Source organism: Geotrypetes seraphini, chromosome 15 (assembly GCF_902459505.1).
Source record: "Geotrypetes seraphini chromosome 15, aGeoSer1.1, whole genome shotgun sequence".
NCBI classification, from domain to species: domain Eukaryota; kingdom Metazoa; phylum Chordata; class Amphibia; order Gymnophiona; family Dermophiidae; genus Geotrypetes; species Geotrypetes seraphini.
In genome coordinates, this window is record NC_047098.1 from 66,645,583 (window position 1) to 66,665,212 (window position 19,630).

The 19,630-nt window shown below is 41.6% G+C and overlaps 1 protein-coding gene across 7 annotated transcripts in view; it reads left to right on the plus strand.

The window, feature by feature from the left end:
• LOC117348872 (septin-4-like) overlaps positions 1-19,630 on the plus strand; it is a 71,501-nt gene that overhangs the window by 541 nt on the left and 51,330 nt on the right. For 5 of the 7 annotated variants that reach the window (XM_033921463.1, XM_033921460.1, XM_033921462.1 and 2 more), the window contains exon 2: positions 18,986-19,027. The exons of the other annotated variants lie outside the window; for them this stretch is intronic. Coding sequence is in view for 2 of the 5 variants with exons in the window: in XM_033921459.1 (XP_033777350.1) it covers positions 18,986-19,027 (42 nt within the window). In the remaining 3 variants the exon portion in view is untranslated. The remainder of the gene's footprint in view (positions 1-18,985; positions 19,028-19,630) is intronic. 7 annotated transcript variants of the gene reach the window in all.

The window sequence follows — 19,630 nt, forward strand, 5'->3', positions numbered from 1 at the left end:
TCCGCGGATTCACTTATTCGTGATTTTCCGGAAGCTGACTACGCCACCAAAAATTACATCATTATTAAAGTTCTTTTTCCTTTTACTGTACCGATAAAAAAGTGTATCGCTTACCATTCACTCTGAAAATCGCTGCTACCGTGCTATTTCCCACAAATTTGCTACTTCCATACTTCCCAGTGTGCACTGAGAAAAACACTGCTTCCCAGCACCCATAGAGAGAAAGGCTTCTTCCCAGCATGCCTGCCCTGAAATCGCTGTAGAAAAGTTATTTGCAGTTCCAATAATAAAAATAGAAGGCTTTTTCTAAAACTGCGAATAACATAAAAAAAGTTATTCGCGGTTTTTCCGTATTCGTGCCTATGGTCCGTCCGCATCCCTCGCAAACATGGAGGGAGAAGTGTAGTACCTAGCCAAAACCCAAGGTGTAGCAATATTCCATGCTACCAATCCAGGGCAAGCAGTGGCTTCCTCATGTTGTCCTCAATAACGACTATGGACTTTTCCTCCAGAAACTTGTCCAAACCTTTCTTAAAACCAGCTATACTATCTGCTCTTACCAGTATCCTTTCTTCAACACTGTGCATTATGGACACCGAGAAAAGCCAAGTTATGTAATTCCTCAACTTCTGACCTATGTTGGTCATGTTGCAAGGAAGTAGGTACTCTTATGCATCAAATTTATCACTGCGACAATCTTCAGTTTTTTTTGGTTTGACACATGGTCTAAAATACAAGCTATTCTTAAATTTATGGATTTTTTCTCCCCTGGACATATAGAGTGGCATAATAATTAAAAAAAAGTCTGTCCATTTTAGGACTCAGTTGCTAGCCGTTCAAAGTTGGACAATTCCAAAGTACATTCTCGAAAAATACATCCAAAATATATTTTTTTTATCGAGAATCGTTTACTTCTACGTCCAGCCGTTTGATCATCCCTTATAGGTCATGGTGAGCCCCCCAAACACCCCCAAAACCTACCACCCCAATAGCCCTTATGGTTGCAGGTGCCATCTCTATGGCAGTTCAGTAGGGTTTGGGGGGGGTTGGTGGTTGCACATGTTTTACTATGAATGCAGTGGTTAGAGTGGCTTATGGGCCTGGGTCCTCCTTTCTATGGTTCATTAGCCCACTCCCCAGACTACATGAGACACCTCCATGCAGCTCTACTATGCTTTCCTATGCTAGGTGCTGATGTTCTGGAGGCAGGTATGTACGTTTTTATTCTGATTTTTATGGCCGGGGGGGGGGCAGTGATCATTGGGGGAGTGTGTGGGGGTCTGTACTTTGTGTCTACAGTGGTTATTTGGTCACTTGGATACTTTCTGGGCACTTATAGTATACCTGTTTTTAGATCACCTAAGTCACACTTCCACCTCACGAATGGTCTCCATTCCATCTCTTCTGTATGGGAGATTCCACAAGTAGATTTCCTTATGTCTCCCCCACGATGATCAGCTACTCCGTTTCTACTCCAAGTTCTATGTGCCTCATCTCCCAGAATTGGATGTTATTCTCCTGAATTGGACGATCAAGTTTCAGATGTTTACTAGTCTTCCTTTTCTTTCAGACATTTGTTCAGCTCAAGTGGAGATTTCCACCATGAGTCTGATAGTTCCTCGGTGGCCCAGACGCCCTTCATTTTGCTTCTTTTTCAACTCAGTCAAAGCCAATTCCTTTGCCAATTTTTCCATCAAGGTTTGGGTTCTATATTCCAATCTTCAGCTTTAGCATCTGACAGTTTGTTATTTCTTGGGCTGAATTCAGCTATTCCTCATCTCTCTCATCCTATTGCATTGATATTAAAAACTTCCTGAACACCAGCCATACCGTGGTGTTACTAGCAACAATGGACACCGTTTTTCTCCTTGGTGTCTGATCCCTCATTAGGATCTGAAGTCATCTCTGTGCTTTTTTCTCTGATTTTGACTTCTTTTTTTCTCGGTTTCTGGTCTCATACTCACTTCTATTAGTAACATTACTGCCTTTCATAGGCCAGTGGATGGTAACTCTATTACTCATCCTCTCATTCTTAGATTGCTAGAAAGATTTTTCAATGTAAAACCACCTCTCAGTGGTATGAGATTTTAATGTGGTTCCCATCCAATTGTGAAGTTTACATTTGAATCAATGTCTATAGTTTTCCTACTAAGAAAGTTCTCTTTCTCATCTCTTTTGCGCTTCTGCCAAGAGTACATGGACTTGAACCATTAGTAGCGGATACACTATTTACAGCGTTACTCCTCCACACTTCTTACCATGGATTATCACTGAATTTTATCCCAATCAATCGATTGTGCTACCAGTAAGCTTTCCAAGTCTTATTCTCATCTAGGAGAATCGTCTCTTCATACTCTAGACAAGCATTAGCTACTTATTTGTAGAAGACTTATATCATACAGATCATCTCCACAACTTTCTCTCTTTTTTGACCTTATCAAGTTGGGCATCCTGTTTACAGGAGATTTATATCCACCAAGTTGGCTGCATGCATCTTGTTCTGCTATACTCAAGCTGGACTGCAACTAGAGAGTCGAGTCACAGCCCTCAAAAAGTTTGAGTTGGGCTCTTCAGTAATTTTTTCTCACTCTATTCTGATTGTCAGAATAGGTAGAAACATAGAACGGTAAAGCTGCTATTTTTCTCCTCGGTTCATATCTTTCACCTCTCATTACTGTCTGGAACTTTTGTCCAGACAGGATGGGCCCTTCGGCCACTCAATATTTTAAATTTGATTTTTCTAAAATGCCAACATTCCCACCTTCCCATTCGGGTTAGCTTGGAGGTCACCTTTATGTGAGAATATGCTGTCTGCTTGTCCTGGGATAAAGCACAGTTATTTACTGTAACAGGTGTTATCCAGGGACAGCAGGCAGATATTCTGGCCTGGCTGGCACGGAAGTTCCTCCCCACGTTAGAATTGACGTCGGGTGGTGTGAATTGGTTGGCCCCGTGATGGGGAAGATAAGCAGGGAGAGTTAAGACCTCGGCGCTGGCCTGTTCCTCGATTGTGGCGGCGGCAGCCTGTTCCCTGATTGGTGGTGGATTGGGGGAGGGCAGGGAGAAGTAAAGAAAGAAAGGGGGGACAGGGAGATAGAAAGAAAGAAGGGAAACGGGACACAGACATAAAGGGACATGGAGAGAGAAAGAAAGAAAGGGCATAAAGAAAGAAAGGGGGCACGGAGGGAGAGAGAAAGACAGACATAGAAAGAAAGGGGACATGGATAGAGAGAGAAAGAAAGAAGGGGGCAGGGCGAAAGAAATAAAAAGTTGGGGGAGGGACAGAGACAGATGCCAGACCAGGGGGGGGGGGGAAGGAAGGAAGGAAGGAGGGAGGGAGAGAAAGGAAAGAAAGAGATGTCAGACCATGGAAATAGGGACAGAAGAAGAGAGAGATAGAAGGGAAGGTAAGACATGGAAATGTAGATTTTGAAAAGAATGCAGAAAAATTGAATATTAATGCCAAGATGGATGCAAGGCAGAAAGTGAAGACGGAGAGAAAACCAGTCAAAGGACAAGAAGACCCTGGAAACATAGTTAAATGCACAGAAAAATAAAGTCACCAGACAACAAAGGTAGGGAAAATGATTTTATTTTCAATATAGTGATTGAAATGTGTCAGTTTTGAGAAAGAAAAGATATTAAACTTTAAATGTGAGGGCTGCTGAAAAAATAGGGTACTTGGAGGGCCACAGAAAAAATAGTTAATGACAATTGTGCATAAGGTAAAACTCTTTATAGTTTATAAATCTTTCCTTTAACTGTTAAAGGAAAGATTTATAAACTATAAAGAGTTTTACCTCATGCAAAGTTGTCATTTCTTTAATAAGACATTAACTATTTTTTCTGCGGCCCTCCAAGTACCTATAAATCCAAAATGTGGCCCCACTAAGAGTTTGAGTTTGAGATCACTGCTCTATTGTGAGTGTGTGATACACATTTTCTTCCTTGTTCTGCCTTTACCATCTATTTTGCAGCTTTTGAGATACAGGCATTCTTTCAGACTTTTCTCTGCTTTCTGAGACTTGTATAAATATCTCTCACCCTGTAATTTGTGATTATACTATAGTGATGATATCAAAAATTGGATTATATGATATTTTCTTCTGTTGCATGTATGTAAGAACATAAGAATTTGCCTCCGCCGGGTCAGACCAGAGGTCCATCCCGCCCAGGGGTCTGCTCCCGCGGCGGCCCTTCAGGTCTATCACCTGTGCTGTGGTCCCTGACTATTCCTATACCCTACCTCAACTCCTATCTGTACCCCTCAATCCCCTTGTCGTCTAGGAACCTATCCAAACCTTCTTTGAAGCCCTGTAACGTGCTCTGTCCTATCACGGCCTCCGGATGCGCATTCCACGTGTCCACCACCCTCTGGGTAAAACAGAACTTCCTAGCGTTTGTTCTAAACCTGCCCCCTTTTAATTTCTCCAAGTGCGCCCTTGTACTTGTGGTTCCCCACAGTGTGAAGAATCTGTCCCTGTCTACCTTTTCTATGCCCTTCAGGATTTTGAAGGTTTCCATCATGTCTCCTCTAAGTCTCCGCTTTTCCAGGGAGAATAGCCCCAGCTTTTTCAACCTGTCCGCATATGAGAAGTTTTCCATACCCTTTATCAGATGTCATGTTTCTAATCATAAGGATATTTCAGAGAGAAGAGATTGGAGCTTATTTTCTTAAAAAAATAGAAGCTTTTGCTGAGAACCTATTACAAGCGAGGTTAAGGACCGAGAGAAGAAATGTATTAGTGGGAAATGTGATTTATAGCAAGACACTATTCCAATGTTAGATGTTTTTATAGAGAATAAATTGCAAGTAAACCTGAAGGTATGTGTATGTGGGAAAGGGAAATGAGAATGTTACTAGCAGAGATTTATCAGGAAATTATGTATACAAATTAACACAATGAAATTTATTGGGTTGTTATCAGAGCCAATAAGAACATTTAAATGCAATATGAGGCCCACATTAAAAAATGATGAGGATGGCTATGATGAATTATTTTTGCTATTTGCACTTTCATAGAATCATCTTTTTAACATTTGTTGAAGATTTCCATTTACAGTGTATCCAGAAGAGGGATGAGTTCCCCCACCTAGAGAAGACTAAGCTACAGAGAAAGAGACTTCACAAGTGCCTGAAATCTGGCAAAGAATGTCCATAGCTGAGTATTGCGGCCTAACATGGATCAACAAGGCGAAAAACCAGTGTGACAAGGCAGTGGCTGCTGCCAGAACAATGCTGGGCTGTATAAAGAGAGGCGTAGCCAGTAGAAGGAAGAAGGTGTTGATGCCCCTGTACAGGTCATTGGTAAGGCCCCACTTGGAGTATTGTGTTCAGTTTTGGAGACCGTATCTGGCGAAGGATGTAAGAAGACTTGAAGCAGTCCAGAGGAGGGCGACGAAAATGATAGGAGGCTTGCGCCAGAAGACATATGAGGAGAGACTGGAAGCCCTGAATATGTATACCCTAGAGGAAAGGAGGGACAGGGGAGATAAGATTCAGACGTTCAAATACTTGAGGGGTATTAATGTAGAACAAAATCTTTTCCAGAGAAAGGAAAATGGTAAAACCAGAGGATATAATTTGAGGTTGAGGGGTGGTAGATTCAGGGGCAATGTTAGGAAATTCTACTTCACGGAGAGGGTGATGGATGCCTGGAATGCGCTCCCGAGAGAGGTGGTGGAGAGTAAAACTGTGACCGAGTTCAAAGAAGCGTGGTTTGAACACAAAGGATCTAGAATCAAAAATAATATTAAAAATTGAATTAAGGCCAGTGCTGGGCAGACTTGCACGGTCTGTGTCTGTATATAGCTGTTTGGTGGAGGATGGGTTGGGGAGGGCTTCAGTGGCTGGGAGGGTGTAGATGGGTGGTTTTAACGGAGGTTTCGGCAGTTGGAACCCAAGCACAGTACCGGGTAAAGCTTTGGATTCTTGCCCAGAAATAGCTAAGAAAAAATTTAAAATTTAAATTGAGATTTCCTTGTAAATGTTGTATTGCTTATCAGGTAAATAAATATATCTTTTATGAACCAGAACAATTGCAATTTTTTTGGGAAGGAAAGGCTGCCATTAAGGCTCCAGACTCCTCCGTAATTCCTACTACTCAGGCCTAAATGTAAATAACCAAAAGAACCCTGTACTTATGAAGGACATGTGTTAATACGACCATGAATGATTTCCTAAAGTCAACTCCCCTTGACTGGTTATGGCTTTACCTCTCCCAAATGTGGACTATGATCATGGTATTAGTAATAGGAGTGTTTTCTCCTTTTCTTGTGTTTTGATAATAATTTCTTTAATGTACATTTAATTTCTTTTATCAAAGTGTTTTTTGTTCTTTGATGTGAAAATGAATAAATAAAAAAAAAAAAAATTTTAATTGAATCAGGTTGGTCTTTATCTGCCGTCATCTACTATGTTTAACATAACACACCAGGACTTTTCTTCGTTGGCTACAACAAAAAGACTGATTGACCGTTGCCACCAGGATAATTGGCCTACAATGGCAGAGTGAAATTTAAGAGACTAGACTTTAAATTTTTATATCTTTTTTTGTTTTCCTTGCAACTATGGACTTGTTGCTGATTTTTTTTTTTTTTTTTCGTTTATCAATTTTTTATTGAAAATTTTTGAGCATACAAGTAGAAACCAGTACAAATCAAAACAGTTGTTACATGAGTCTTTGAAACAAGTCTCCCAATCCCCCTTCCTCCCCCACCCTCCCCCGATTTAGATTTTTAAATTTTTTTTGGACTTATGAAGTACTGGTTTATGTGTATTACTAAGTATGCGCAAAAACAAGATAGTGATGGACCCATTGAAAGCAATAAGTATTTTACTAGATGTACCATTTAGAAAGCTTGTATGTTTTTTCATCCTGTTTTGAATCTTGAACTGTACCCTATCTTTGCCCACTTCATGGGACCCTTCCTATGCCCTTCTTGCGGCCCAACTGGAGTGAAGTGCAGTGAAGAAAGGATGAAGATACCATTGGCTGATAAGAAATGGAGACCAAGCCTGCTGTAACAGATACCGTATTTCCCCGCATATAGGCTGCCCCAGTGCCTATACATGTTTTAAAACTGGTAGATAAGCCGCCCCATTGTATTAGCCGCATCTTATCTACCAGTAACTGGGGAAGCCTATACAGTTTTAAACAAATCATCTTCCCCCCCCCCCCCCCGCTTACCTCCCTCGCTGGACTCGCTGCTCCTCAAATCGCGGCGGTGCAGGGCAGGAGAGATCTTTTTGATCTCCAGCCCCGCCTCGCGCTGCTTCCTGCGTGCCTTTGCTGTCAGAGAAGAAAGGATTTTTTGGCATACAGACCAAGGGTCCAAGCTTTGAGTGCAACCCTTGTATTGAAATTTCCTGCAAAATGCTGTGTATTACTAGAGGGGAAAAATTTCCTTTTTTTTAACCAAAACAATTACTGGAGTTCATTGTGGCTAAAGAAGGGGGGGGGGAGTAATGATTGGTACAATAGTTTCATCCGCAGTTGAACACACCAGCTGTCAGAGTATTCTCCAGTGCTGTCCCTTTGGTTTAATTGTATAATTTTCTTCTGTTTCATTTCTTATCTTTGGATCTTAAGTCTTGTGGGCTAAATAATTAATATTAATTTCCTGTTATTCTTACTGCCACATGTTTATGTGGGAGTTCTTTCTAAATTCTTATTCAAGTAAGGTTTGCTTGTTTATATTTTGAAAAATTCAATAAATAAATAAAGAAACTCCCCAATTCCTTTATGTCCTCTCTGCCATGTTCAAGTTAGATTGTAAGCTCTTCTAAGCACGAGCCGTCTATACATGTTAAATGTACAGTGCTGCACAAACCTTTCAGTGTTATAGAAATGATAAACACTAGTAGTAGAAGTTGTACAGGAGATCAGGGGTCTTTACTGGGCATCGAGGGGGGTAGACTGCAGATCAGGGTGTTTGTGCGGAGGGTGTACAATTTGGGAGGGTGAGATTAAGGGAAGGAATGTTTTAGAAGGGGTGGGATTCTCTGCCACAGATTGTTGCTGCTTTATGGTCTGGGCCAGCACCGTGTTACTTGTGGTGTTTGATAGTGCAGTGCACCCATTCAATCAGGCACTGCATGTAATGTGGTGCCTCCACAATAACCTTTTGCCTTGCATGGTAAATGCAGGGCAGATGGTGGTCACGCCTCCTGCATTTAATGCATAGTCTTTGCACTTACTGCACAGTAAGATTTAGTAAAAGGACCTCCACCCTATGTCCAATATTTCTCTCTCTCTCATCTCCATGCATGTCTCCCTCCCCTCCACCATATGCAGGATTTCTTCCTCTCCCTTTTTACCTTTATTTGCGTCTTTCTATTCCTCTCCTCCCACCCCATGCCCAACATGACCTCCATGTTCAGCGACTTTCCATCACTCCCTCCAAGCCCTCTGTGCAGGAGCTTTCAATGTTTAGGAGCATAAATCCTTTGAATATTGGGCCCACTGTCTCTGCAGTATCCTAGACCACACTGGTTTAGGAAGTAGAGTTCTGTCCCAAAAACTGAATTCAAGTTTCTGTACTTAGCAACACACAATGCTACTGAGCTACTGGCCTATCTCCCTCCAATTTTTCTTTCCCTCAAGTGATTCATACATATATTTTGCATCTTACTGTTCTCCTCAACCCTCCCCCATTCTTCTGTCCACTGCAGCCAAAGAAACGATGTGTTAGATGGATGATGTCACAGAATGAGCATCACTTCTGTGATCTCACAAAGCTGCAGAGTTCACATGTTATGTTATGTGGCATACAATAAAGAAGAAAATCTTTCTCTGAAAATAACTGTTATAGATCCATCTTCCTGTTAATGAGATCAAAGCATGGACGCAGAAGGGAGATTCTTCATGGGTATGATTACATAGAGCAGTACAAACCTCTGTAAAGAAGTCTTGTTTTAGAGACATAGTAACAAACAGAAAATAAGTACTGGGCCACTTGGTCAAAACTAGTGTCCTTTATCTGCTGTTTTTGTGTCTAGTCTCCTATAGCAGGAACTAGCCCACTCATATTGCTCATTTATTCCTAACTATTTTGCTGTCACAGATCCTATTTGATCTGTTGTCTTCTCCATCCCTCCCCACCAGATGGTGTCTGTATGTCCCTTGCATGCTTGAATTCTGCCACTGTTTCAGCAAATCTGGAAAGACTTTTTATGCTGTGGTGGCCTTTTCTATTGGTATGACTTGTTCAGTTCTGCTCAAAGTTCGTTTCAAGTGGTTTACTACCATCTAGAGTGAAAAAGTATTTTCTTATTTCCTTTCCGGCATATCTCCTCAGTTTATATCATAACTGTTGTCCTTCACCTGATTACCATATTTTACAAAAAATGTTCTGGTTTCTTATGGAGCCTGCCAGATATTCGCATGTTTCTATCTTGTCTTTGGTTTTTCTCTTTTCTTCTGGAATGCTACTGGAAAGAGCTTTTTTGATTTAAAAGATGCATTTTTCAGGGAGGTGTAGTATTTGCATTTTTCTTGCTTCAAAGCAGTACAATAATAAGAGTATTCTGCTCAGTATTGAGAAAGCCATATGTCTGAATGGTGTTTATGCCAGTTATGTAACATTAAGAGCATTTTAATGCTGAAGAAAGTAAAGACTAGCTTGGAACCAGGACTGTTATACCAAGCATTTTGGCTGACAAGTTCACTCTAGTCTGTGCTGGTTGATATACGCTTGGAGGGTTGTGTTCCAAGATGACATCTGCTTATGAAGGGAAAGGAAAAAAAATGAGGGGTGAAACTATCAAATAGAAGGAGGATAGTTTGTGGATCAAATGTATGAGAGTCCCTAGATGAAGATGGAGTGACTATTATAGAAAGAGAAAAATCAAAGTTCAAATACCACTGTGGTGTGATGCGACCATGGTATAGGGTAGTGGTTAATTTAGACATCTGAGTGAAGGAACAAGTGTGCAAAGATAAGATTAGATCAAGGGTATAACCAGCAGTATGTGTCAGAAAAGGGACATGTTGAATAAGGTCAAGATCAGAGAGGATAGTAAGAAAACATTTGTTTTGGAGATGCAGGTCATCCATAGGAAGTTTAAAAGCACCATCTCTGTAATGTGTAACCACTAGAGAAAGATTGGGCATGAGAATCCCAAAGATCTGTATCATATGCAGGTGGAAAATGGATAAAGAGAATGCGAAGAGGTTCAGAACACTGAAAATGAAGAAGTAGTAGTTCAGGATATGGAAAGATAGATGTTGATAGTTCAATCAGTTGAAGGGAGTCTACAGTTAATAGGACTTCACCTCCTCTTCCTCTTCATGTCTGTCGACATGAAGAGAAGGCTTGGTATCCAGCATGAAGACATTGGAGAAAGAAGAGGTTCATCTCCCAGCTGTAGCCAAATTTCAGTTAGGCAAAGTTTCACAAAAGGCAGTTGTGAGATTAGTAGGAGATCATAAATAGCAGAAGTTATAGTATGGATAGACTGAAAGTTAAGACGTATGGCAGAATAGGTAGTAGGAACATAAACAGACATTGCAGACATTGTACCTTGTGTAATACTATTAACAGTGATGGGAATGAGAGAGATAATGGGGATGAGGGGTGTGTGTGGGAATAAATGGTTAGGGCCGTGTCCCCAGTGAGGTGGAATAGGGGCAAATGCAGAAACAGACATAGAAAATGTCCCAAACAAAAGGCCAAAGAAAGAGTAAAAAGGCTTAAAGGACAGGAAGAGGGTGGAGAAAGATGATTTACTGTGACACTCTGCAGAGTTGCCCCAAGGAGCCCGCTCAAGGAGCACATCTTGCTCTTGGTGTGCACTCCTTTGGTGTATGCCCATGGTGTGTGCTGCTGTGGCACAAATACTGATGTAGAATCTAAATTCTCTAGGCTACAGGGTGCTCCTTTTGGAAGTCATAGGGTGGGAGGAGCCAAACAGATGGGTGAGATGCACAGTGAGCAAAGACAGCATACAGAGAACCAATAGTGAAGAACAGGCAAGTTGTAAGTTCAAGGAGAGAAAATGGAGGTAACACAAATACTGCAGTAGAATTCAATTTCACTAGGCAACTTTGGATGTCGGAATGTCATAGGGTAGGAGGAGCCAGACAAAGATGGATGAGAGGAGAAAAGCTGCTAGGAGGACTTATTTGCTTTCCCATTTATTTTAAAGCAAACAAAATGAAGATGTAAAATTTTAATGGAAAAAAAAGGGAAGCAAAAGATTTTTTTCATGCTTCCCCCTGAAAACACCTAGGTGTAATTATATGCTTGCTCTTGAGATAAAGGGGGAAAGGGTGGGTTGGGAGCAGGGTTGTGTTGGTGAATTATTTGATTTTTGTTGTTTGCACTGTGTTATGCACTGTTACAATTGAGTGAAACTATTTTGCTATCTATCCTAAGAGTTGCTTACATTACTATGTGATGGCTCGTTTTTTGTTAAATTATTTTCTGGTATGTTACATTGTAACTATTCAACTCTTGATCAATAAAGATATTCTAAAAAAAGGTACCCACATTGTAGAAGGACATGTGTGCTTGTAGCAGCCATTTCAAAGACATGGGACCAAGATATAGGAGTGGATTTGATGTGTAGAAAGGTCACTATGATTGCTCCTTTTCATACCTAGCTAGTCCTCCAGCCATCTCTCAAATACTTCTGTCTAAGGACACCACAAGTAATGGTATATAGAGCATACTACGTCTGGGTATAGATAAACCTAGTATCTAGAATGCAATCTGAACTAGAGAGTTGCACGGGGACAGAAATCAAACCTGTCCCTGGTAGAATCAAACCCATCTCCATCTGTCCAAGTTTCCAAGTTTAATAAAAATTTGATTTTGATCACAAAATCTTAATTCAATGCGATTTACAAGTACTAGTAAAATTGGGGTAAAAAAGAAAAAACACATTACTCAAACAAGACAATAGCACACCTATGTACCAGACAAACACAGAAGGAAAAAATGAAAAAAGGATTAAATACAATTGTAAATCAAATCAAAAAGGGCAAGGTGATGAAACAGAAGGATGGGGGAAAGGTTACCCACTCAATTTTTGCTTATCGACCTTACTATTACTCTAACGAGTATCCTGAGGATATGAAATAAGCATAATTCAGTTAAAAGCATCCTTAAAGAGACTTTTAAATTTGCCAAGTAATTTTTCTTCCCTTATATTAATTGGGAGCGAATTCCAGATTTGGGGGGCCGTGACGGAAAAGATCGTGTCTCTCCTAGAATAGATAACTCTTAATGAAGGAACTAGGAGGAGTGATTGGATTAAGAGTCTTTCTTAAAATGCAGGAGCTTTGTTCATTAAAATTTTGTGTGAGAGTAATGCTATTTTATATGTGATTCTATTGTTAACGGGTAACTAATGCTTTTCCTTCAGAAGGAGAGTCAAATGGTTGAATTTTTTCCTTTTCATAATTATTTTATTGCCGTGTTTTGTAGGATTTGTAGTCTGCGTATTTCTTTAGAATTATTCCCTTATACAAAGCATTACAGTAGTCAGTTTTTGATATGACTAAAGAGTGAATTAAGATGTTTAGAGATGCTTCATCCAAGAATGAGGATAGTGATCTAATCAGCCTTAGCCTATAGAAACAGTTCCTAACAAGTGAACTTATTTGATCATGATGAATCTTTACCTTGGTGACTTCTTTGAGCATACTGTTATTGATATTTATACTAGCTCCTAATTTCTGACCCTCCCTGCATGGGAATAGTATAACTTCTGTTTTAGATGTGTTAAGGGCCAACTTGTTATCGTGTAACCATTTGGATATTTTTGACAATTTCATATTGACTTCTGAAATTTCTTCAGCTGATCTAGGATCCAAAGGATACAAAAGTTAGACATCATCAGCTTAAGCAAATGGTGTAAATCCAATTGATTGACTAAGGGTTAACTAAGGAGCCAAAAATACGTTGAACAATAGGGAAGATAAGATTGATCCTTGCGGGATCCCGAAGCTAGTTGCAATTGTATTTGAGGATAGATTATTAAATATCACTTTTGAAGATCGTTCTGAAAAATAAGACTGAAGCCATTATCCATCCCCGCCTGTCCCTATATAAACTTCAGAAGTAGTTATTTAATTTATTACTGAATTAAAGGCTCTGGTATTTATTACTGAATTAAAGGCTCTAGTAGAGACCCATTTACAAATAAGCAAAGACACTAATTAATTTGGAAATATTAATTGAGAAGAATACATACTTTGTAAATGGGTTTCTACCAGAGCCTCTAATGTAAATATAAACTATAAATACTCAGCTGATGAGGACCCTCAAGCTGTCAGCTGAGGACTTCCTCTGCAGTTGGCCGGGGGTCCCTTATGCCAAACTTGGCAGGCAGCAGTAGCATCCCTGAGTCACTGATGCTGGCACCTCAGTGGCTCATAGATGCTGCCAGCGACTGCTGCTTTTGGTGGAGGAGAGTTCTGGGCATCTCTAGAGTAGATCCTCTGCTGGCGGTGCTTGGGGATCCCACCAGCCACAGCAAGGGTTAGCAAGTACTTCAACACTGTAGAAATAAAACCAGAAATGCATTTCCTTTTCTTTTGATCACAATACAAAGACATCTGCTATATACATTTCCCAAAGCTAAGTTTTTTACCTTTGTTGTCTGGAAACTTATTTTTCCATAAAGTTGGTCCCAGTTTCTTTTTTCCGCTTTCCCATCTTCTGTAAATTCTTCTGTTGCTTTCCACTGGTTCCTCCTACCATGGTCCAGCATTTATCCCTTTCTCATCTTTTGCCCCTGCCCACCAGCCCCATGCCCAACATTTCTCCTTCTGTTCTATCACCCCTCTCCAGCACCATGCAACATATCTCCCTCCATTCCCTTCACCACTATGTCCAACATTCCTCCCTCTTGCATCCCTTTCAGTGTGTCCCACTGTTACCTTTCCACCACATTTCTCCCTCTCATTTTTCTCTTCCTTATCATCTGTACCTCACTCCCTCCCTATGACCAAAAATTCTCCTCATTCTTCCATTCCCTGTGTGTGCACAACCATTTCTCTTTCCCGCTCACTGACACACCGATGCCCAATTCTTCCTTTCTATTCCCTCCCCCATCTCAACATCTCTTTCCCTACCTTCCTCTCTCCCATGTTCATGCCTTCTCTGTCCAAAAACACATTCCTTCCCCCACTTGTGCATCTCTTTCCCTCCCTTCCTCCATCCTCTCTCCCAAGTTCACACCTGTGTCCAAAATGCACTCCCTCCCACCCCTTCATTTGAGTCCAGATAACAGCAGAGGTTGGAGGCAGCTTGAGTAGAGAGGCTTGTCTTCTTTTCCTGCCTGCAGCACGGCATATGTAGCCGACCTGGAAGTCTTCCCCCAAAGTCAGAGATGACGTCAGAGTGAAGGTTTTGCGTCAGTCTGGCGGCAGCTGAGGTGTCAGGTGGGAGGGGGTAGATACAGGATACAGGTGGGGAGGAAATGCAAGAAAGTAAACTCAAGTGTATGTACACAAATGCAAACTCAAGTGTATGTACACAAACTCAAGTGTATGTACACAAATGCAAGGAGCCTAAGGACTAAAATGGAGGATTTGGAAGCTATGGCACGAAAAGATAAGGTTCCTTGACATTATCGGCATCATGGAAACATGGTGGAATGAAGAAAACATCTGTGACACTGTGCTACCAGGATACAAGCTATACCGCAGAGACAGAGGGGGGGGGTCAAAAAGGTGGGGGTATTGCCCTATACATCAAAGAGGGAATTGAATCTACCGGAGAGAACACGCCAGAAATGAAAAATAAGGTAGAGTCTCTATGGGCCAAAATTCCGGTAACAAATGAAACGGAAACAAAGATCGGCATCTACTACTGACCCCCAGGGCAGTCCGAAGAAACTGATAGAGAAATGACGGACAAGATTAAACGCAACTGCAAAAGAGGCAATGCAGTTATCATGGATGACTTCAATTATCCAAGGATAGACTGGAGCCTAGGCACCTCCGGCTGCGCTAGGGAGACCAAGTTCCTGGATGCTGTAGGCGATTACTTCCTGGAACAACTTGTCAAGGAAAATATGAGAGGAAATGCAATTCTGGACTTAATTCTAAATGGACTACGAGGTGTAGAAGTAGAAGGGACGCTGGGAAGCAGTGATCACAATATGATCCGCTTCAACCTGGACACGGGGGCAAAATATCGATCCAGAACAATGACCACGGCACTGAATTTCCGAAAAGGGAATTATGAAGTGATGAGACTCATGGTGGGGAAGAAGATAAAGAAGAGGATAAGCACTGTAAAAATGCTAGAGCAAGCATAGTCCCTTTTTAAGGACACATTAACTGAGGCGCAAAATCTATATATACCACGTATCAACAAGGGATCCAAGAGGAAAAAGAACAAGGAACCAGCGTGGCTCACTGTAGCGGTGAGAAAAGTGATCAGAGACGAGAAGACTTCTTTTAAGGAATGGAAAAGGTCAAAAACGGACAAAAACTGGAAAAAGCACAAAAACATCAAAGAAGGTGCCATAAGGCAGTGAGAGGGGCCAAAAGAGACTACGAGGAAAAAATAGCCAAGGAGGCGAAAAACTTCACGCCATTCTTTCGACCCGCAAAGGAAGCGGTGAGGCCATTGGATGACCATGGAATAAAGGGAGTGCTAAAAAAAGACAAAGCCATCGCCAACAAACTGAACACATTTTTTGCATCTGTATTTACCGAAGAGGATATACACAACATACCGAAAGTCGACACGCAGGAAACGATGACGGGAAACTGACGGGGTTGACGGTCAGTCTAGAAGAGGTATGCAAGCAGATTGATAGGCTTAAAAATGATAAATCCCCTAGACTGGATGGCATCCATCTGAGGGTAATCAAGGAGCTGAAAGGAGTTATAGCTGAATTGCTTCAACTAATAACCAATCTGTTGATCAAATTACGAAGGATTCCGGAAGACTGGAAAGTGGCAAGTGTTACGTCGATCTTCAAGAAAGGTTCAAGGGGAGATCCGGGAAACTACAGACCGGTGAGTCTGACCTCGGTACCGGGAAAGATGGTAGAGGCATTGATAAAGGACTGCATCATTGATCACCTTGACGGACACGATCTGATGAGGACCAGCCAACATGTCTTTAGCAAAGGAAGATCTTACTTGATGAACTTGCTGCACTTCTTCAAGGGAGTAAACAGGCGGATAGACAAGGGTGACCTGGTCGACATTGTATATCTGGACTTTCAGAAGGTGTTCGACAAGGTCCTGCATGAACGACTACTTCGAAAAATTGCGAGCCATGGAATCGAGGGTGAAATACGTGGATTAAAAACTGGTTGACAGATAGGAAACAGAGAGTGGGGGTAAATGAACAATACTCGGACTGGAAAAGCATCACGAGTGGAGTGCCGCAGGGTTCGGTGCTTGGACCCGTGCTGTTCAACATATTTATAAACAATCTGGAAATTGGTACGACAAGCGAGGTGATAAAATTTGCAGACGATACACAGCTATTCAGAGTAGTGAAGACGCAGAAGGATTGCAAAGTGACTTAAAGTCATTATGCCATTGTATAGATCCATGGTGAGGCCCCACCTGGAATACTGTGTGCAATTCTGGAGGCCGCATTATCGCAAGGATGTGCTGAGACTGGAGTCGGTGCAAAGAATGGCCACCCGGATGGTCTCGGGACTCAAGGATCTACCATACGAAAAACGGCTTGACAAATTACAGCTATACTCGCTCGAGGAGCGCAGAGAGAGGGGGGACATGATCGAGATGTTCAAGTATCTTACGGGCCGCATCGAGGCGGAGGAAGATATCTTCTTTTTCAAGGGTCCCACGACAACAATAGGGCATCCGTTGAAAATCAGGGGCGGGAAACTACGAGGTGACACCAGGAAATTCTTTTTCACTGAAAGAGTGGTTGATCGCTGGAATAGTCTTCCACTACAGGTGATTGAGGCCAGCAGCGTGCCTGATTTTAAGGCCAAATGGGATCGGCACATGGGATCTATTCACAGGGCAAAGGTAGGGGAGGGACATTAAGGTGGACAGACTAGATGGGCCGTGGGCCCTTATCTGCCGTCTATTTCTATGTTTCTATGTAAACCCTGCAACGTGACTTAAACACGCTCGAGAAATGGGCTGCGACATGGCAAATGAGGTTTAATGTGGATAAGTGTAAGGTGATGCCTGTCGGTAACAAAAATCTTGTGCGGTACTCGGAAAGACCCCCCAGGAAAGAGACTTGGGAGTACTGGTCGAGAAGTCGATGAAGCTGTCCGCAGCAATATGGTCTGAGGTTTTGCCTTCTTCCATTTATGATCTATCAGTGCAATTGAATTGACAAAGTTAATTTTTGTTTCATTCCACTTTTTTTGTATATTCAGCTGCTATCCATATAGTAAAATGATTTAATTTCGCACGGCTTTTTTCTCTCCTAAATTAAACCACTTAGTTATACAGATACTACTAATATTATCCATTCAGTGGTGTCCAACCCTTGGATACTCTGTAGGCCAGTCCTCGCCATGCTTCCCTGTTTTCCACAGCTTCTTTCTATTGCTTGATGTTTATTCCCATGTCATTCTTGATGGTATCTCCCCTGCTTCCTTGTACCACTGACCATTCCAAGTAGCACCTCCTTTTCTAGTGAATGTTCACCCTCATCACATGTCCAAAATAGGTCAATTTCTGTCTGGTAATTTTGCCTTCCAGTGACAACTCTAGGTTTATATGATATACAGATAGCAACTGAAATCACCACTATACATATGGCTAGATGGCATGCCCTCCCTCCCCTTTAAATGCTCTAAATCGGGGGTTCTCAACTCAGTCCTCGGGACATACCTAGGTTTTCAGGATAGTCACAATGAATGTGCACGAGATAAATTTGCATGCATTGCCTGCATTGTACGCAAGTGTATCTTATGCATATTCATTGTGGATATCATGAAAACCAGAATGGATCGAGAGCCCCTGATTTAAAGAGTGCTGGATTATTTAGACCAGTCATTCCCAACCCAGTCCTCAGAGCACACTTAGGGCCTGTTTTACAAGCCGCACAGCAACAGCCCCAAAGCCCTTTAAATCTCTATGGGCTTTGGGGCCATTTGCGCAGGTTTGTAAAACAGGCCCCTATTCCCATCAGAATATTCACAATGAATATTCATGAGTTAGATTTGCATACAATTGAGGCACTGCATGCAAATCTATTTATGCATATTCATTTATTCATATACAGTACTCAGAATGCCACTGTAATTTGGCAGTATTTAAATGTGCTGTTTCTAAAGAACTAGGCCAAGGGCCAATTTGCCTTTAAATTTGCTGCTAAAGTCTGCTATTCTTTGTGACCCTGGGCAAGTCACTTAATCCCCCCCATTGCCCCAGCTACATTAGATGGATTGTGAGTCTGCCAGGACAGATAAGGAAAAATGCTTGAGTACCTGAATAAATTAATGTAAACCATTCTGAGTTCCCCTGGGAAAACAGTATAGAAAACTGAATGAATGAATTATGGCTATCTTGAAAACTTGATGGAACTAGGTATGCCCCACAATTGGGTCGGGAATGGCTGGCTTAGATGAAGTTTTTGGCAACGCTATCTACATAGTGCTGCTAAATGTAAAGCCCTTTAGAATACTGACCCATATAAATTTACAGTAAGTGCAGAAAAACTGAGTGAAGGATACAAGGTGAGCGAAAGTCCTACAGGAGGTGAAGTTTTCCTTCAAACAACTTTTTAATTTATTTTTATCAAGGTGTTTCAATTGATACCTAAAATCTGAAGTGCTAAATATATCCCATACTGTTCTGCAAAGATCTCAAACTGACCACATAGATAAAAAGCCCTTAATTGTTTTTGGAGAATGCAGTATTTTGTTAGTTTGCAATCATTATCCTGAATTGAACAATGAATGCATGTAACTATGGTTTAATCCTTAGCTAGATAGAGATCTTTGTATTTTTCATCCCCATAAAAAGCTTTAACTGTACAAGAAACGTATGCTTTCGTTTTTTATGTGTTACAGGTTCCACAAACAGCAATGCTCAGATTGTCTGGTGGGTGACAGGTAGGTATTCAGATAACACTATACACCATATTCCACCGAGCACGCTGTACCCGAGAAGAATTAATATACAGTGAGTTATCCAAAGTGGCCCAGTGGGTCCTGGACATACCCCAAACTACTGCACAAAAATTATTTGCTGACCCTCCTTACATAAGAACATAAGAATAATCTTACTGGGTCAAACCAATGGTCCATCAAGCCCAGTAGCCTGTTCTCACCGTGGCCAATCCAGGTCACTAGTACCTGGCCAAAACCCAAAGAGTAGCAACATTCCATGTTATCGATCCAGGGCAAGCTAATCCTCCCACCAGAGCACCCCAGATCAAAGCACCCTTGACCCAGGCAACCCAGGATCAGGCACCTAGTATGGAAAGGCCCTGAATCTATACCTTCCCCTAGACAGTTCAGAGACATATTCAGTGTGTCCTTCCCTCCTCATGCCATCTTGGGAAATGGCAGTGCTTGATCCTTAGCAGTGTATCAGGATGCACTGCTGAGGTTAGTCTGCTTCTTAATAAGTAAGATGTTGCCCTATTTAGCAGACTGACCTCATAGTGCTATAACCTGACACACTGCTAGACCTCAGGCACCACCATTTTTCAA